Source organism: Semicossyphus pulcher, unplaced genomic scaffold (assembly GCF_022749685.1).
Source record: "Semicossyphus pulcher isolate SPU_LCO1_2020_fin unplaced genomic scaffold, fSemPul1.0.p SCAF_22, whole genome shotgun sequence".
Taxonomy (NCBI): domain Eukaryota; kingdom Metazoa; phylum Chordata; class Actinopteri; order Labriformes; family Labridae; genus Semicossyphus; species Semicossyphus pulcher.
Genome location: NW_027211696.1, coordinates 17,749,756 through 17,770,514, shown reverse-complemented (window position 1 = coordinate 17,770,514; position 20,759 = coordinate 17,749,756). Strand labels below are relative to the sequence as shown.

Here is a 20,759-nt window from a genome sequence, read left to right as displayed (position 1 = left end):
CAACCTTTTTTTGCTTATGACCCTTTGCAACAAAGAAATATCTATCCCTTCATAACTCTGTAGCACCAGTTACATATGTCATTGTTTGAGCCAAAGAGTTTCTCTTCTTTGTTTTGTTTGATATAAAGACCTTAGAGATAAATTCACAAGACAATAAAGCAAAGATAAGTGAGAAATCTAACAAATATTGACATTAGATTTGGAACTACTGCTCTAAAAGACTTCATGATTGTATTTACGTATAATTCTCATTTCAATCATCTCACTTCATTCTTTAAGGAGTGGTTCATCTGCAGGATCTGATTGTTGGTTTGTTTGTTTATTTATTAGAATATAGTGCTGTTACTCTGTGCGGATAGAAGAAGCTCTCAATGCATCAAACAGAGCTCCACATTATAATGAAACTGCATTTGTGTTTTCCAGAGCCTTCACCAGTTACCAGGGCCGGCCTTGAATCAGACGTTCAAACTGATATTTATTTGACTGATTCCCCGTCCCACGTGTACCATGGGTACGAGAGGCCTTCTTTGCTGCCTCCTCATCACTGCCCTGCTCAGCCTATCACACGCTGGGCTCGTGAAGAAGATCCTACGACACCGACGACAGACTCTGACACCCCCTAATGAGCACAACATCACCCTCCCCAGTGTGGACCATCCTGTGGTTTTCAACCACGTCTACAACATCAACGTCCCGGCCAGTTCCCTGTGCTCGGTGAACCTGGACGCTCCGGAGAGCACGCAGCTCCTTCCCAACGATGCTCCGGCGTCTCTGGGAGATCGCGCCACGGAGCACACCGTCGATGGGGACAACCAGATCGTCTTCACCCACCGCATCAACATACCACGGCGGGCCTGTGGTTGTACCGACGACCTGCCCGGCCTGAAGGACCTGATGAGCCGGCTGGAGATGCTTGAAGGAGAAGTTTCAGCGTTGAGAGATCAGTGCGGCGGTGACGGGGGCTGCTGCAGTGCTCAGGTCACAGGTAGGTGTGTTCATAAATGTGTACACAGATTACAGAAAGTACAGTAATAACATCTCAGACACAATTCCACATAACCCACTGAGTCTCCCTCAGACATCTGTTCCATTCATCTGCTGAGGAATTCACTGTGTGGGTGTAAAACTCCCAAATACTCCGTTACCTTTTGAATGGGGCTTTGTGCGGCTCAGATGACAGTGGCTGAATATCAGTGACAGTTTGAACTCTTCTCTTGTACTCGTTGACCTTTTAGGAACATTCGTGAATCATGCACTCTTAATGCAGACATTTACCAGGGTTGCTTTTGAGAATGCAAATGTCTGCATCAGATGATCCAGACGCTAAACAGACAACAGTACAACGTCTGTAAATGTCTGTTTGAGCCATGTTGATGACCTTGTTGACATGCGCTCAGAGTGTGGTTGCTATGTACTCCTTCTGCCTGCCTGTGTTGCTTTTAACACTTTAGTTAATGTGCTCAGTACGTCCGTATATAAGTGGTATTAATTTTAATGCAAAACCATCATCATTAAGGACAAGTCCTCCTCCAAATAAAGTTAAGAGTTCTTCTGACTATCGTGGGACAAAATATCGATACAGCATTAAATCGTCGTCCTGGCGCAATTATCGATAGGCTGGCGCCAAATATCCCTGGCATTTTGACTCACAGCATCACTACTTCATAAGTCCTCGCCGCGGCGCTCATGGCATGAATCCATAATTAATTATTTTCCTGTTCTACCGTGTAAATTACTGGGAAACTGACTAACTGATACTGATAATAACTGATAGTTTGCAGCCGATGACTGATGACTAGGGGTGGGACAAAGTTTAGATACGGCAATATACCATCGCCCTGACACCAAATATCAATATTTTAATTAACATATACTGTATGTGGCGTTCTAAATAGTTTTACCTGCCATTTTGACTCACTGCATCGTGGTGGTGCTCATGACATTAATCCAAATTCAATTTGTTTTTACAGTTGGTCTTTAGTTCTGTTAGTTCTCATTTAATTTACAGACTGAAAACTTGTTTCATCTCAAACTGACACTAAATTGCAGTGAATAAATACATTAATGCTGCTCTTTACCTTTTCAGGGGCATATTGTATTATTCAGTTAATCAGAGATGTATCGTTAAATGATTGTCATGCAACATATCAGTTGTCGCAGAATCTCTGTATCGTGGGCCACGTATCACATATCGTATCCTGAGTTACCCTGCGATTCCCACCTTACATCTGACGCCAAAAATCTCCTTCTGTGTGCAACATGTACGACAGGGAAAGTCTGGGAAATGTCCGGACCTGAACCTCTGGACATTGTCAAGAGTTGATATGTGGAAACACTTTGAGGTTTTTGGAAGAAAAGCTTATTTACTTTCTTGCAGAGGATTCGATGAGAAGATGACTCCGCCGTTGTGACGCTACAGCCAGCAGCTGGTCAGCCCAAAGAAGAGAAAACTGCATCTGAACAATAAATAGTTCAGCACATAAACACCCATAAAACTATAGCTTGGAGTTTTTACACTTACATTCTTGTTTGGAGCAAACAATATATAGAATGTTAAAATATGTTAAGTATGTCTTTACTTTCTTACATCAGGTGACGTGGGAACCAAACCTTACTGCAACGGCCATGGAAACTACAGCAGTGAAACCTGCGGCTGCATGTGTGAAACCGGCTGGAAGGGACCCAACTGCACTGAACCAGAGTGTCCCAACAGCTGCCAGGACCGGGGCCGCTGCGTGGACGGAAAGTGCGAGTGCTTCAAAGGCTTCAGCGGAGACGACTGCGCACTCGAGGTCTGCCCCGTGGACTGTGGAGAAAACGGCCAGTGTGTGGGCAGTACGTGCGTCTGCTCGGACGGTTACTTCGGCGAGGACTGCTCTCAAACAAAGTGCCTGAACAACTGCCTGGGCCGCGGCCGCTGCGATGACGGGGACTGCGTGTGTGATGAACCCTGGACCGGCTTCGACTGCACTGAGCTCATCTGCCCCAAAGACTGCTACGACCGCGGGCGCTGCGAGAACGGCACCTGCTACTGCGATGAGGGATTCACCGGGGAGGACTGTGGAGAACGCACCTGTCCCAACAACTGCCACGGTAACGGTTTCTGCGTGGAGGGGCGCTGCGTCTGCATCGCCGGCTTCAGCGGAGACGACTGCGCTCAGCTCACCTGCATCAACGACTGCAACGGCAGAGGAACGTGCTTCAACGGGATGTGTATCTGTGACACAGGCTACCAAGGCGAGGACTGTAGCCAGTTAGCATGTCTGAACAACTGCAACCACAGAGGCCAGTGCATCAACGGACAGTGCTCCTGTGATGTTGGCTTCCAAGGAGACGATTGCTCTGAGCTTTCCTGCCCAAGCAACTGCCTGAACAGAGGAAGGTGTGTTAACGGGCAGTGTGTGTGCGAGGAAGGCTATGCCGGCGAGGACTGCAGCATCAGAACCTGCCCCTCAAACTGCTACGGCCGCGGCGAGTGCGTTGACGGACGTTGTGAGTGTCACACAGGCTTCACCGGCGAGGACTGCGGCGAGCTGAGCTGCCCGAACAACTGCAGAGACCGCGGGCGCTGCATCGACGGGCAGTGCGTTTGTGACGAAGGCTTCAACGGGGAAGACTGCAGTCAGAAGGCGTGTCTCAACGACTGCCTGGGCCGCGGTTACTGCGCGGACGGCAAGTGCGTCTGTCAGGAAGGCTTCACAGGAGACGACTGCTCCGTGCTCGCCTGTCCGGGAAACTGCAACAACAGGGGGCGCTGCATCAACGGGAAGTGCGCATGCGAGAGTGGATATGAAGGAGACAGCTGTGCAGAGCTGAGCTGCCTCAACAACTGCCAGGACAAAGGGCGCTGCGAGAACGGTCAGTGCGTGTGTGACGAGGGATACATCGGGGAGGACTGCTCAGAAGGTAAGATGCTCTGATCACTACAGGAAACTCAAATGTCAAAGGAGACATATTTTAGCTTTAAATCAATTCTCAATTATTCTAATGTGTTTTTGAGTCACGGTAAAGTTTGTTTCATTTAAAAAATTGTACACATGCCATTCAAAGGTTAGACCTGAGCCACGATTGGCTGACGGTATTTGGCGAGTCCGCGATGCCCCTCCCCCACGTGTGCGACTCCACACGGGGAAGCGGCCGCGCTGTCACTCCACAGCTGTAGAAAACATGGCTGTTCTAGGATCGGTTATTCGGCCTTATATGCAGTGTTGGGGTCGTTACTGGTTAAAGTAATTTGTTACACTACTTTACGTAACTCTTTTGCATCCCGAAGCCATCACTGTGATTGTGCCTGAATAATTGCATGTGACAAACTTAAATGAAAGGCATTGTCGCCTAATTTCCAGTTAACAATGTAACGTTAAATCTTACATATGCACACGTATCAGCACAAATCCCTATCCTAGTAAGGAGGAAATGTTTCTGTAATTCTACTGTAGAAACGGGCAACATTTCCTCTACTTTATAACGCACTACACCCAACACTGCTTATATGTACGAGCCAGAAGGCCAGGAGGTATCGGAGTGCTAAGTTGAAATCTTGACAACGACTTGACTACAAGCTTGTGCAAGAAGGCAGCCTGAGGTGAATGACATTCGGTCGATTTCTGCTAAAGTGAGGTTCTATGTAGAAACCTGCAGCTGTTCTGAACGGCCCATTTCAGAGGCGACCTTCTTAAAAATGTCACTCTGGAAAAACACAACAGAGTGTAACGTGTCACACTCTTAACCACACCCACAAAAAGGGAAAAAAACTGCTTTAAAAATATGCAGCAAAGTGCTGAAATGCTAACAAAATGACTGTAACTAGGTAAAAACACAAAGTATCACCAGTTAGAGCATCATTTTAGCGCCCTATATCGACCAGATTGGCACTCTTTCTTAGCTCTCTTGGAGAAATGATCCCCCTGAAAGGCCAGAATACTTTGATATGACATTTTATTTGATGGAATAACCAGGTTACATCATTATATAACCTAAGAAAAGGCCCAAGATCAAAACCCCCCACAGTTTCTCTGTCTGTTTGTCAGATTACTGAGTGTCAGGATCCCACAGTTTTCCCATTTTCATTGCTGATGCATTAGTTCTTTAGTGCCTGAATCAAAGGGAAGCCTTGGACACAGAAGTCCATCTTTGTTCTCTCAAAGGGTCAGTTTTTATGTTGCCTATAAAAACTTACTTCATGGTTTTTTAACCTGTTGGTAGTGCGGACTAACTGGACGTTGGGTTTGTGTATGTAGTGTGTGAGAGCTGTATTTGTTGCTGTGATATGTTAAGCGACTCTTTTGGCTCGGTCAGTCTTAGTAAAGAGATTTTAAAGAGGCTTTTAGCGTGTAATAACCTTTTAATTGCTCTTTTCGTCCGTTCTTAATTTCTGTTGTAAAGTTTGTTGTATGCTTGCTGTAAAGCACCTTTCTTTGTTTTAAAGCGTTCTATAAATACATTTGACCTTGACCTAGAATTAAGGATGTATAGGGCGCCAGTTTAGCTCAGCGGTGAAGTTGAGTGTCTCATGTACGGAGGATACAGTCCTCGATGCAGCAGCCCCGGGCTCGACTCCCACCCTCGGCCCCTTGCCGCGTGTCATCCCCACTCTCTCTCCCCGTGTCCGACACTATCCACTGTCCTCTCACTTTCAGTAAATGCATAAAAGGCTAGAAAATAAAGTGTTTACATATGTACAGCTCTGTTCAGTTAGAAACAAAAAGAACATTTGGCACTTCCTGACTCCTAAAAGTTTCCATGTGTCACATAGTTGTCCTATAAAAGCAAATTCAGAGTGATGTCATTTCCTTTCATTCTCACAATTCACTCAGCAAGCATCTTGAGGGATGCTATTCTTGCGAATATAAAAAAGCCTTCAAGTTTGTGCTTTGCCGTCGTCTGCACTGTGTTCGCACATTTTCTGGCAGGTCCTCGCACCGCAGCCAGATGTGCTTCTGGAGTTCACATTAGCTCTGCATGGTGGACTGAGGGCATGAGAAACCGTCCAAGACAACACCCACAGTTGTTTTCTTTGCTTTCCTTTCTTTCCAGTGTCTCCTCCAAAGGACCTGACAGTCGGCGAGGTCACCAGTGAAACGGTGGACCTGGCCTGGAACAACGAGATGCTGGTGACAGAGTACCTCGTTACGTATGTGCCCACCAGCCCCGGTGGTCTTCTGCAGGAGTTCACTGTGTCAGGAGACAAAACTGCTGCCACCGTTACGCAGCTCGAACCTGGCCTCGAGTACCTGATCAGCGTCTACGCTGTTCTTAGCAACAAGAAGAGTGTTCCTGTCAGTGCGAGGGTCGCAACAGGTACTTCAGCTGTCTTTGTACTAGTTTCTTAAAGAGGGCACCTGAGCAACCGACTTTAACGCACACATTTATAATACTATGAGATAAAGGGGCAGGGACTACTGTTCCTGTCCAAATACATTTTTAGGCCTTAAGAGCCTCGTGTGGGCGGCTCCTGTCTCATTCTAAAGCCAGTGTTGCATCATATTACATTATCTTTATTAGTGCATGATTTAACGAGTTAGCTTACATGGTTGTTAACATACAGTACAATCACCTATTGTAAGTGATTAGTCTGCACAGTCTGTAAAAAGCTATTAATATCTTGAACCAGCTTATAAGTGACTGATCAGAACTAATTAACAATCATTAGGCAGCTGTTACTACGACAACATCGCCTGTTTTAGTGTTTTAAATGAGTCTAAAAAGTGAGTGTGATTTGAATAAAATAATTAATTCATTTATTAATTTGATGAACCCTTAAAAATCATTCAAATGCATGCTGCACCTTCAGTGGACTTTTAAATTCTTACTGCGTAATCGTCAAGTAGCTACCACCAAAAAGTGACTCTTTGAGATGCATGTGTGTAATTTTACTAACATTACAAACATTTTACTAACATTTACTAACTACCTTAAATTTGTAATCTCAAAGGTCTCAGTTTTGTTCTCTTTGGCGGCTCCTATTTTGGTAAACGGTAATTGCGGGAGCACACTTCCCAGATATCCAGACAGTGTTGCATGTGTGACGTCCACGGTTGGCTCCGGTTGTAACTCTTGATTTTCCTGGCTGACGGTCGCTTTCCTTTTCAGACTGTTTGCTTCATCTGAGCGTCGAGTTTGTTTCTTCTTCTTTGGATTTTCACTTCTTGTTGAAGTTGTATCTGTAGTCATCCATCTTTTCTTTGTTTGTTCAGCCATAGTAGATTACTGTTTACTCGCAACACTTGCAGAGAGCGGAAAAGCAGCCGCTTAGCTCCGCCTACCCTCTCTGGCAGTCCCCACAGACACCCAGTCTGTAATACTGCAAATGCAAAGGCTCTCATCAGTGGGCCGTAGGCTCAGTCACGGCATGTCATGTCATGAGCGCCTACCTTGCAGCGGCAGTTTAGAGTGGAAGAGTAAACAACAGAGACAGTCGGGAGAAACAAAAGTCAAATGTCTGGAACAGACAAAACGACTCGTCATCGGTTGTTGGAGGTATTTCGGGTTCAGGGCGAGTGATGTTAAGCAAGAAGGAATGATATGCAAATCTTAATAAATCTGCGCCACAAAGCAACACAACTAACTGGGTCAAGCAGCTGGAAAAAAACTCCCAAAGTGTCAGAAGTGTAAAAGAATACCAAAAGAAAAAAGTTCCCGTGGCTTCGCTTTGATTGTAACAACTTATATTTGTTTCCCTCCCTGCAGATCTTCCTCAGCCGGAGGGTCTTATATTCAAATCGGTGAGAGAGACCTCGGTGGATGTGGTGTGGGACCAGCTGGACATCCCCTTTGATGGCTGGGAGATCTATTTCCGCAACACGGTCAGTTTGATGTTTGAAGGCTGGCCTGGGATTTTATTAACCGACAGGGGAAAAAGTGGGAGGTGATAAGCCGTGCCAGCTTATTGGAAGTCTCAGCAAAACATGGATTTATTTCAGCGCAGACCATTAAAATTGCTCTGACGTACGGAAAACCTCATCGAGGGCAAGTCTGGAGCTGCGGGTAAATCTGCTGCCTCCAATCCGAGCCAGCAGGAAATGACTGTGCCAGCTGATAAGTTCTGAAGTTGCTGCAGAGTTTGTGTCACTTTTTTAATATGTTGTCCTCTCCTGACCTTCATGTTGACTTTGATGATGGGCTGCGTGTGACGACAGTTCTGTCAGTGACGTGTTGTTTCGGTTATCAGTTCTCTCACTCGTTTCTTGTGCTGTGTAAGATGACAACATCATCAGAGCAGAGTTTATGGCGTGTTGTTGGCTTCTATACTTCCTGTAAGCTGGTTTCTGAAGTGTCATGGGAATCAAAACTGATACTTTGGTTTTAAAGTTTAAGACAATAAATATAAACACAGGTAGATATAAATACTTATAAATGTAACTCTAAATTTGATGCACTGGTTAGCACTGTCGCCTCACTGCTAGAAGGTTCCTGGTTCGAATCCTGGATCGGACGTATTGGGCCTTTCTGTGTGGAGTTTGCATGTTCTCCCCGTGCGTGCCTGGGTTCCCTCCGGGTTCTCCAGCTTCCTCCCACAGTCCAAAGACATGCTCGTTAGGTTCATTGGTGACTGTGAGTGTAAGCGTGAAATGTTGTCTGTCACTATGTGTCAGCCCTGTGATTGACTGGCGATCAGTCCAGGTGTAACCCCGCCTCTCGTCCAATGACAGCTGGGATAGGCTCCGCCCCCTCTCCGAACCTGAACAGGATAAGTGGTATAGATGATGGATGGATGGATGCTATCATATCATTACATGTTAACTAGAATCAATAACATATTTCTGGCCTAGATGATACCATTCCTATGTTTGTCAATAACATAGAAGCAACAGTTAGCAGCTAATTATCTTTAGCTTAGCAAACAACTGATGAAATGCACCAGCCTGGCTCCGCTCTCCGAGGGTCATCACAGACACGTGAAATGAATGCAGGTGTGTGCTTGACAACATGTTTGTGTTGTGTGTTGTTGCTTTGACTCAGCTACAAGACGTTTGTCCAAATGATTGTCGTCTTTTCCAATGCACTTGAGTTTGCAGCTAAGTGCTAAACTAAACTGTCTCCTGGCTGTAGCTTCATACAGATAAACTGCTATTATAGTGGTATTAACCTTCTCTTAATTTCAGCAACAAAGCAAGAGGTGTTTTTCCTTAAGTCATATCATGCTAGGACTCCTTCAACAAATCTGGACATGCTGGATGGCAACTTAAAGCTACTGCAGTCTGATTTCCTGCCTGATTTTCTTGCATTAATCTGTATATTGTGAGCATTTCCTAAACAATATTATTTTACATTAATTCATTCGTTATGTGTCTTTGCAGAAAGAAGAAAATGGAAAAGTCTTGAGCACTCTTCCGTCCTCTCAGACCCATTTCGTCCAGTCCGGCCTTGGACCCGGACAGGAGTACGAAGTCTCCCTCAACATCATCAAGAACAACACGAGAGGACCCCAAACGTCCAAAACGGTCACAACCAGTGAGTTTCAGGCTGCAGACAAACGTTTTATAGAGTGAAGATCAGAGATGATTAAAGGAGAGTTTTCGTGTACTTTTCAATACCAAGCGTTTTAAACACAGTTTGAAAGGAACCGAAGCTTTAAAAAAATCAACAGATCTACAGTCAGATTTTTGACCCACAGCTGCTGTGAGCAAAAGAGAGAGAGCAGCTGTGGTCAAGCGGCATAAAGTGAGGGAGTGCCGATAATGTAAATAAACCAGTGAGACAGAGAAATAAGACGTTATTGTCTGATTGTTTCACAGCGGTTAGTCAGCGGTTTTAGTCAATAAAAAGTCATTTCAGTCACTTTTAGTCAAAACGTTTTCTCTCTTGAGAAAATATGTTTGCTTCAGGTAAATTTTTACTTTGAATTTCAGCAGATCATCCAAAGCGTAAAAGAACGATGAGGACATTGCGGACGAAGCGCCGGATGACCCATAAAACGCTCCAGCGTGCAAAGAGCCTGAAGCAGAAAGCCTGCGTTAACAGAGAGAGTTCACAACCACCTTCATGATACCTGTTATGTCTTACTGGGTTACCCAGTTACAGGAAGTAATTGCTTTTGACAGCCCAGCAACATTTGAGTCCCGTCTTGTTAATGAAAACAAAACATACGTCGTCAGAGTTTTTAGCATCAAAGATCTATTTTTAGCTCGTCGACGTCTCGTCTTCGTCGTGGAAAAAAGGTTGTCGTAATTTTTCACTAGCGAAATTAACACTTCAGATACAGACACCAGCTCACACTTTTACTGGATTATAAGTGATGATTAACAGGGAATATTGATCATTTAATGTGGAAAATCCTGCTCATTAAGCCTTTCATTTCTATTAACAGGATGTCAAATGAGCTGGTCTGTGTTTAGTGACTTTCTGTACCATAACACAAGAAAGTTACCTCCGTTTTTCTTCCTAGAACTTGTATTTTTGTTGCCATGGTATCGCAACAGGTATTGTTTATTAAACTAGTATCATATCAAAGTTAGAAATTCTGTTATCGTGACTTTAAAAACGTCCCCTTGGCACTGATAATTCCCGTTCAGATGGTTTGTTATTTTCCTGCTCTGTCTGGCAGCTATTAGCAATTTGTTGGACATAAAAAAACTCCTCTTCTCGAGCCCAGAGTAAAAAAAAAAGTACATTAATGTCAAAGAGAGAAATTCCATAATGAAAGAGGAGTAACGACAGGAAATCCCCGCTGGCTCTGCTCAGTTCCATCTCACACATTTAGGCTTAAGAGTAATCACCCGGGCACATTGAGTCTCAGCGTAGCATGACCATGTAATAGCTTTGTGTTCACTTTCACTCCATCTTGCTCTGAGCTCTTTTCGTCCGCTCGTTCAAACTTTTACTGCGGTGTCGCTCCATACATTACTTTGTGAAAGCCTTCCAGTTGCTTATGCAATCGATATAACATGCCAGGCAAAACGGCTTTCACTGTGCCTGGAAAAACCATCAGTTTTACAAGCCTCTGTTGGTGTGCTCCCTGTGGGTATCGCACCATTTCAATGTCTGACGTCATTTACTGGTGCAGGCTGAAGGTAGACGCAGCGCCCAGAAATGAATGACAGGAATACGGTTTAATATTTGTACCATTTTAGCACCACAGGGTGTTTAATCAAGCCTCACAAACATAAAGAAAACAAGTCTCCTCTGTGAGTAAACACTGGATTCTGTCAGGTAGTAAACGCAACTTTAGAGAGGGAGGGAGACACATAACATTTTATAACAGCCTTTCCTGTGTGGTTACTGCTTTGTCTTATGAGAGCCAAGTTAAGTTTTATATTCTAAGGCTAAAAAAAACATGGAGGGAGTGCTAATGTTTGGTTTTAATTTTGGTCTCACAGCAGTGTACCTCAGACCAGTGGTTCTCAACCTTTTACAGTCACGACCCTCCTGAGTAATCAAATCCGTGTTCGCGACGGTACATTTATTATAATCCTGTGGCCGCGACAATCGTGTTTATCGTGTTCAATTTAACATCAATCCGAGCATCGACAGGTATCGTACAGTGACCTGCGTGTGTTCTGCATTTACAGTGGAAGGAAAGAAATGCAATACGCTTGCCTGCAGGCGCACCTGGCTCTTAAAGGGAATGAGAGCTGACACTCTGTTTGATCATGTTAGGCCCAAAACACACCGATGAATAATCAAGGGATTTAAACCAACCTCTTTGTGCCTCACTGAGCGCCATGTGCTCTAGACCGTGCGCTGTCCACCGTGTAAATGTTGCCCACTGACTCTCAGAAACACTGGTAATAAAATGTATTCAATTATATCACTGTCAGAGGTGATGTAATGTAAAAAACACACCCAGTCTACAGTGTTTAATTTTATATCAAATATGTTATTTTATTTTTTCTCCACAACCGCCCCGAGAACCCCCAAATTATCTCAGGACTCCCTCGAGGGCCCCAGGTTGAGAACCACTGCCTCAGAAATATATCTACTTAATAAATGTCCAAACTAATCATTGTAAAATAAATTAAATTAATATATGTGACTGAAAAATAAAGTTTTCCTGCACTTGAGAGAGAACGAATATTCGTAAACTTGCATAAAAAATAATTACATAACATCAACATTATTGTAGTTATTGTTATTTAGTTAGGTACCTTCCCCTTTAAGAACGGTGGCCTTATGTGTGACCTACCCACGTGACGTCTGGCAGGTTTGTTATGGGACGTGAGTGTAGACTCCGCCGCAGACTCCGTGAAGCGCATACTTCAAGCCAGCTGCACAGACAAGGCTGCCTGTGTATGCAGACATATTTTGTTTAATCGTCCTTGTGAGCGCAGACATCGCCCAATGCCGATGATGTCAAAATGTCATTTATCGGCCGACCGATTAATCGCTGTATCACTATTAAAAACTTTCACTATAAGAAGAGAAATCATTCCCACCGAGGAAGGTTAAATCTTTACTCTAGTTTAGGACAACTTTACAAACATTTTCCTTCTTTAGAATCAAAAAGGAACAGTGTGAAATTGAGGGAAATAGGCTTAAAAACCACGATCTACAAGCACCTCTAAAGCTCACTAATAATGAAATACAGTATCTGATTTACTCTGTTTTATTGGTGGTAACATGATGGAACTATATCCTGGCAGGGCACAATGACTCCCCGGAGTCTTGTAGTTATTAAGAGAGAACGAAGGCAGACTTCAGGAACCAACTGTGCTCATAAAAACCCCATTGCTCATATACTTAAAATTTCGGAATAATTACACTCTCTCACCCGAATCCCCCCTCAGAGATTGACGGCCCCCGGCAGGTGGAGGTGAAGGACGTCACAGACTCCTCGGCTCTGGTCGGCTGGTCTCAGCCGGTGGCTCCTGTGGACAGAGTCAGCTTGTTTTACGGGCCGAGCTCCGACCCCTCAGATAAAGTCAGCGTGGAGGTTCCTTCACCAGATAAGCAGTACAGCGTTGATGGCCTGAGGCCAGACACTGAGTACGAAGTGTCGCTCGTTTCCAGGAGCGGAAACATGAGCAGTGATCCTGTCACCACCATATTCGCTACAGGTACGCTTGCATTTTTTATCAGCACATAGCCGTGTTCTGCGAGTGTATGTATGCCTTAAAGTTGTTTCTCCTAACATGGTTATCAATGCATTTACTGTAGCTTTAGATGCTCCGATGGGTCTGCAGGCCTCGTCTCAGACGGACGACAGCATCAGTCTGGAGTGGACTAACAGTAAAGCTGACGTTGGCAGCTATCGGGTGAAATACAGTCCCATCTCTGGAGCGACTCATGGGGAGGATCTGTTCCCACGAGGAGCAGGAGACACAACAACAGCTACTATCACAGGTAACGGTAAAAGAGCAAGGACACACGCACAGTTTGTATTAGTCATACTTTGTTGTTCATCGCTCCCTCCGTGTGCCAGGGCTCATGCCGGGGACGGAGTATGGGATTGGTGTGACCGCCGTGAAGAACGAGAGGGAGAGCCTCCCTGCCACTACAAACGCAGCAACTGGTGAGAAACGGTGCCGAGCAGCTGTGCAAACAGGCGTCCTTCACACCACTTCATAAATTCACACGCGGCCGTGTTTGTTGATACAAATGGGGTGATGACAGGAAACTAATGGAGAGAAAGTGATTTGTGATTTGAGTGGACGAGCTACAGAAGTGAAGAGAGGTTGAACAAACATCAGAGTCTGACATTTACATGTTTCACACGTAACTTCCTCTTCTGTCAGACATCGATCCTCCCACTGATTTCGAAGAAGTCGAGTCCGCAGAGACCTCCCTCACTGTGAGGTGGCAGAAACCTCAGGCCAAGGTCAGCGCCTACAGGCTGGTGTACGTCTCCGGAGACGGCCAAGTCGAGGAGGAGGAGATCCCGGCCACAGTGACGACCTACGTCCTGTCCAACCTGACGCCTGGGATGAGCTACACCCTCACTCTGGCTGCAGAGAGGGGGCACAAGAGGAGCGCACGCGTCACCCTGACTGCATCCACAGGTGGGTGGGGAGCACTTGTACCACAATATGTTTTTTTTAATACGATAAATGAAAACACAAATCATGGACGGAGGGTAAACAATAGTTTGATATGCAGCTCGATGCGTCTCTTTCCTTTCGGTTGTTTAAGTGTAAAAGTGTAGAGTTTAATAATTGCTTATATTATTTAATATAACACTTATGCGATCAAACACTTATTTTGACATTAATTCTCTGTAAAGAAGTCTTTTTTAGCTCCAGTCTGGCTCTGGCTTCAGATTGCCTCCTTTAAAGGATTCACAAACAGTGCTTTGATGTAATTCAGCACAACTTACATCTTATTGGCAGCGGCTGTATTGGTCCCTGGTAATTATCTAAACTTTATCAAAGCTATATTAAGTCACTTCAACTTAGGGCTGTCACTTTTCCCAAAAAAATTACGTTCGAACGAATTCAACGTGATCTGGAATTTGTTGGAATTATATCAAACAGTAACAGAAGCTAGCGACAGCTTCAGCCCTGGAGCAGAACAACAATAAGTCTCCCCTGTGCTTTCTGACTACGGTCGGGACGCTGAAGCAGGAAAGGTTAACAACGGCATGGCTCGTTAGTTTCCTCCATTGGTTGGTAGCAGGCAGCGTATTAACGCCATCTGTTGGAATAGGGCTGGATATCGATCAGGATTTCTCAGTTCCATTCGATTTCAATTCACAGGGTCCCGATTCGATTCGATATCGATTTGTTTTAGGGGTATTTCAATTACAGTATTAATGCACCTCTAATCTGGTGCATTATCAACATGTTTAATGTTTACAATAAAAATTCACCCCAAAGAAGTTACATCAACGCACAGCAGTCAACACAATATTAACAATCTTATGATCATCAGTGCAAAGCTATCTTACATATTCATGGATGCACACACGTTGAAAAAGAGTCCGTCAGCGATCACTGATGTCTCCGTAGAAGCTGCAGTAAACAAGTCCGGGCATGTCTCCCTCACTGCCGTGTTTCGAGGGGATGCGCTGAGTCGTGTTGCGTTCAGGAGCGCTCAGAAATGTGAGTGTTCAGAAACGTTTCTAAACAGTTTTTAAAGAATGATCTCGGGATTAATTAATTGATGTTGGGTCATACAAATGAGAATCAATTACAATCGGAAAAATCTATTTTTTAAACCCAGCCCAACAAGGCACACAACTTTTATCGTGGGAGCATTCTGAGACTCTGGAAAACAGATTACTAATTTGTTTCGTGGGCAGGCGTTATCTGCTGTTTTAAATTCGATCACATCATTACAGTTTGTGCTATTAATACTTCACCAGGTTTGAACATTAAATTGAAGATTGATTAAAGAGTGACAGCCCTGCTGCATGTATGAGTCAATTTTTTAACTTCCACTTCTTCACAGAGGCTTTTATTTTGAAGCAGCCACAAGAGGCACGGACTGAAACTACTTTGCATTGCTCATTTTTCAAATGACTCCTTTATTAAAACAGTGGAGTTTGTTTGGCCGCACTGTAAACAGATTCACAAGCTGTGCGTCTGTTTTACGAGCTAGTAGCGAGGCAGTGAGTAACCACAGTTACAGTTGCAACATATGGATTTAAGTTTACTAGTAAAGAGATTTTTATGGCTGGAAATAAACCTGCAGGCGACCATGAAGAAAAGAGACGACCTTACACCTAAATGATGCTTTCCTTGATTTGTGCCCTTTTCTCCTCGTTTCTCTTGTAGCCTCTTTCACGTTTTATTTAGCTGACTCAGACGACCGGGAGCTAACGACTCCTACAGGCTCGGAGGACAATGTCATTAGCTTTTCAAATTTAGACCCCTCTGAGTCCCGGTTGTCTGGGACGGAGCCTGAGGGTGAGCTCGGAAAGCTGACGGTTTCAGGCGTCACGCCTGATGGATTTGACCTCTCGTGGAAACTGAATGCTCACAGTGTCTTTGACAGTTTTACTGTAGAATACGCAGACACACAGCGATTACCAGATGTGAGTGAGGTCCAACTTCCTGGAGATGCCACCAGCTCTAGAATCCAAGGCCTCAATGCATCGACAGAGTATAAAATAAAGCTTTATGGAATAACCAGTAGCCAGAGATCTGCGCTACTTCAAGCTGTTGCAGTCACAGGTATAAGTTCTCTTTAAGAATGAATGTTTGTAAGGGACACTTTGGCCTTGTTCAGACAGCAGCATCTGTTTATTGGCATATTCAGATTTTCTAAAGTCTTGACAGCAAAAAAAAACACTTGAATTTTAGCAAATCTGATCCAAGCCTTATTTGGAGGAGGTTGAAATGCAATTCCAATCAGACTTGTTGAGGACAGTCTGTCTCATGATCTGATTTAAAGTGATAATCTCGAAGATTTTAAATGTAAATAAATAATAAAACTTTCATGGAAAAAATCACAAGCCGTGCCCAGTTAGTGACGCGTTTTCCATCAGCCAGCAGTGGTTGGTCTGCCAGAGAGGGTAGGCGGAGCTAAGCGGCTGCTTTTCCGGTCTCTATAAGTGTTGCGAGTAAACAGTAATCTACTATGGCTGAACAAACAAAGAAAAGATGGATGACTACAGATACAACTTCAACAAGAAGTGAAAATCCAAAGAAAAAGAAACAAACTCGACGCTCAGATGAAGCAAACAGTCTGAAAAGGAAAGCGACCGTCAGCCAGGAAAATCAAGAGTTACAACCGGAGCCAACCGTGGACGTCACACATGCAGCACTGTCTGGATATCTGGGAAGTGTGCTCCCGCAGTTACCATTTATCGCCATAGGTGGCGCCAAAGAGAACCAAAGTAAAATCTTCGAGATTACCACTTTAAGAAACAAATCTGATTTGCCTGCATTCTAAACAAAGCCTCAGTCCTTTAGTTTCGACAACCTCTCTCTCCTCAGTGGAAATAGAGGCCCAATAGTTGCTTAAATCAGAGTAGCAGTGTGACCTGCATGCTGATTTGAAGTTTACAAACAGAATATTTTTGGAAAGACATCTGCAAAACCTTCGTAAGACAGCATGACGACAAACCCACCAAAGTCAATGATTGCATCTTCACAACAAAGCTCGTTCTCCTTTCATCCCATCTGTCACCTGACAAGGCTTCAGTAAAGTGGAAAAATGTTGCTTCCAAAAATTTAAATACAAGAAGAAATCAACAGTGGAAACCATTTCCTCCCTGAGCTATTAAAGCCTTCAGATTTAAGCGGTTCTAGTCCGCTGGCTGTCCCAATTTCTTCCTGCATTTGACTTTTAAATGCATCAATTTTTCTCTCTGAAAGCCTGCGCCTCTAATTCCATCCTCATCACTCATCGTCTGCGGCCCCTTTTGCACAATTAAACGGTTCTGTCGCAGTCAGAGAAAATTATATGATCCGTCACTCGCATGTCAAACAAGTGACTCTTTCTTTCGGACGGCAGCAACAAAGTGGCCGTGCATGGCTTCACCACCGATTTGAAGACGTCTGTGTACTTTCACTCTGGTGGACTACTCAGAGACTTCAAAGATTAATGGCCTCGATTCAAGAGCCATTAATGCCTCAGCTGTTGCTTTGATGATAAAAAGCCACCGTCCTGGAAAAATGTGGATGAAAACAGACAAAAGAAAAGTGTTGAAATGTTCTCAGGAATAAGCAACTTTGACTTGAACCCTGCTGTCTTTTTATTTTAACCCAGTTTCTTCTTCACAGGTTCTTTTTCAGACATCAGCAGAGCCGCTAATAAACTCATTCATTAACCTGCTTTCGTTCCTTTAGCACCACAGCCTACCTCTCCAGATGTTCTCTCTCTGGGCATTAAAGATGCCCCGTCGACCCCGCAATCTGCTCTGGAATCTGAAGCAGCTCGAACCCCAGATCCCCTCCCTCCTCTAAACACAGAGGCCCCTCCCGCTTCAGTGACTCCTCCCACTTCGGAGGCTCCTCCCACTTCTGACACTGATGTAATGAGCTCTGGAGCTGAGCCTGAAAGCCCTTTTCTGGACTTATTGGGAAACCTCACAGTCAATGTCACCTCCACTAGCGTAAGCCTGGCGTGGTCGGCGCCTGACGAGGTGTTTGACAGCTTTTTGGTGGAGGTCACTGCTCCGTCAGGGGCGACACAAAGTCATGTGACCTCACTACCAGGAAGTGTGAGGAAAGCTGAAATGGAGGGTTTGTCCCCCTCTACACAGTATGATATAACATTACAAGGGCTGGTGGAAGGGAGGAGGTCTTTACCTCTCACGGTTTTTGCTACTACAGGTACATGGAGCTAATATTTCTCTTCTAGGCCTTCATCACAACCATCATCATCATCACATCCATTCACTGTTTATGTTTAAATGTTTCAGGATGCCTGCATGGTTATGTTCTCTTCCTCAGATGCTTGATGTTCATTTTATAAGACAATTTTCTTTTATCTCAAACTTTTCTTTTCTTTACTTCGGAGTATTCGGGCTACAAAAAAACACAAAGAGATTCCAGGAATAAAGTCAAAATAGTTTGAGAAAAGTGTTGTAAGATTTTTGGATAAAGTTGTAAAGATGAAAAAAAATGTTACTTTGAAAAATGAAAGTCATATAATTAATGGAAGAAAGTCTTAACATGTAGAGAATTAGGTAATTATTTCAAGAATAACTGTAATTTTGAGATTATAATGAAAGATACTTTAAGATTAAACCCGAGACTGTATAAAAAGATGGACGACATGACAGCTCCCTAACAGTGAAGCCAAACCCTCTCTATCGCCCCCTGCTGACTCACTGCAGTATCGGTCATAAAGCCCGCCTCCTCCATGTTAACAGATGGGACATGAGTCAAACTTAAAAATCAAAATACACATCAAATACATTTTTCTCAAACATGTAGTCTGTCATTATAGTTAGTTCTTATCATGCTGATTTATGTGATTTATGATTTAAAGTGTTTAAAGTGTGACAAGTTTACTTTTAATTAGTTATTTGATGCTATAAAAAGGGGGTGTGGCCTCATGATTGACAGCTCTGTTGACAAATCGGGCTCCTGCAGCGTTCTGCTCCCGAGTAGCAGAGTAGAGGAGGAACAAGAGAGGAGACGTAACTAACACTAACACTACAGTTATTGAACTTCACATAAGCGGGTCACATAAGATGGGTGTTTGGTTAGCTGAAGGGGCGGGATATTGTAACCGCAATCTCTACTGCGCAGTCTCTGGCTCCAAAAACACGTCACCAGGCCAAGATGGCAGTGCCTGTCTCGAGGGTATTTTGGCGTCACTTGTGTGCAGTGAGAGTAGATGGAGATGCGTCATTCATCTTTATATACAGTCATAAGATTAAACCCATAATAAGTTGTAATATAGCAGGATTTCAGTTGTTCTTGCTGCTATAAACTTTGAGGATTAAAGTCATTATATTTTGAGGAAAAAGTCTGAACTGTACTTGGTTTCAAGTCATAATATTTCAAGTTTGAGTTCCACTTTAGTCCTGGAATCTGAGATACTTTTTCCCTCACCGTGGTCCAAATACTCTGTTGTACTCATCATGATAAACACTGTGCCTTGAAAAGTTATGTGAGAGTAATTTTTACAATCCATCTTGCCATTCAGTTGACCCCACTCTGATCTGTCTATCTACCAGAGGAGCTGAAGCCCGTGGTGGTGAACCTCACCATCTCTGACAAAACATGGGACGGCTTCACTGCGTCCTGGAGCCCCATCGGTGGGGAGTTTGAGAGCTTTGTCATTGAGGTAACAAACTTGGAGAATTTCGCAGAGAGCCAGAACCTCACTGTGTCCGGAGACGCTCTCAGCCTGGGCATCACCGGGCTCAATCCCAACACCAGCTACATGGTTGGCCTGTTTGGGATGTATCAGGGCTCCTTCTTTGAACCCATGTACATTGAAGCCACCACAGGTACCGGCAACTTGCAGCGTTGCAGTCGTTTAAATCTTTCTTTCCTTTGTGGTTTTTAAACTTCCTGTTTCAGTCACACAGACTTTTGACCCTCTGTCGTCCCACTCACAGTGGAGCGTCCACACCTCGCTGCATGAAACAAGAACAACATAATAACCTAATTCCTGTTTTGTCACTCCTGTCAAACACCCTGCCCACAGGGAACTGTACCCGCTTCATCTTAACCAACATGCCATGAACCATTCTTTACCCTCCAGCCACTGTTTCTGTCTCGCTGAGAGAGGGCAGAGTGATGACATCGCATCACTGAGCCAAGCAAACGCCCCTCAAATGTTCACCCTTACTCCCCCCGATCTGCTCCCTCCATCCCAGTTACCAAAGTGCATGAAGCCCCCCTTCCTCCCCCTCTACCATCCCCTGCATCGTGGTGAGGTTTGACGCTGATGTGCTGCAATGATTGCAAAAGCAAAACCAATAACTTTCACCCTCACACGCCCGTCACACCATGACAGCGTGACCATCTCATTTCATCCCATCAACCGTCATTCAGTGTGTAATCGATTAACCTTGAAGCGATCGTTTGCCCGTGGATGTGGAAGTGCTCGCGTGAGGTTTAGTGGCAGCTTGTTTGAATGAAGATGAGATAGATTTGTTAAACGGTTATTTTCACAGAACGTCACAGTAAATATCCTCGTTTCCTTTTGAACTACTAGGTGGCAAATGATTAAACCTTCTTGTCAGTATCAAGGTAAAGAGCCAACGAGGTTAACAGTAACGCCACCTTGCTTTACATCTGTCAGCTGCATGTTTGCATCTGATACTTATTGCATGTAAAAAATATATTTTTATAAGTGTCTCTGCAGATTTCCTGTTCTGCTTTGAACTGCTGTAGTGCAGCATTTTGCAGGATTGATCTTGCCCTCTATCTTAACAGATTAACTGCACGATCAGACCTTCCTCCTGCTTGAAACAG

General features: G+C 44.2%; 1 protein-coding gene across 2 annotated transcripts in view; it reads left to right on the top strand.

Moving 5' to 3' along the window:
* The first annotated feature begins 507 nt into the window (after positions 1 to 507).
* Positions 508 to 20,759, top strand: part of LOC138601937 (tenascin-like) — a 35,073-nt gene continuing 14,821 nt past the window's right edge. Inside the window, exons 1-12 of one of the 2 annotated variants that reach the window (XM_069673258.1) lie at positions 508 to 985; positions 2,593 to 3,906; positions 6,037 to 6,300; positions 7,690 to 7,805; positions 9,300 to 9,453; positions 12,726 to 12,995; positions 13,096 to 13,281; positions 13,361 to 13,450; positions 13,674 to 13,937; positions 15,651 to 16,049; positions 17,670 to 18,155; positions 19,511 to 19,786. In XM_069673258.1, the coding sequence (XP_069529359.1) occupies positions 508 to 985; positions 2,593 to 3,906; positions 6,037 to 6,300; positions 7,690 to 7,805; positions 9,300 to 9,453; positions 12,726 to 12,995; positions 13,096 to 13,281; positions 13,361 to 13,450; positions 13,674 to 13,937; positions 15,651 to 16,049; positions 17,670 to 18,155; positions 19,511 to 19,786 (4,297 nt within the window). The remainder of the gene's footprint in view (positions 986 to 2,592; positions 3,907 to 6,036; positions 6,301 to 7,689; positions 7,806 to 9,299; positions 9,454 to 12,725; positions 12,996 to 13,095; positions 13,282 to 13,360; positions 13,451 to 13,673; positions 13,938 to 15,650; positions 16,050 to 17,669; positions 18,156 to 19,510; positions 19,787 to 20,759) is intronic. The other variant, XM_069673259.1, reaches the window with a different exon arrangement.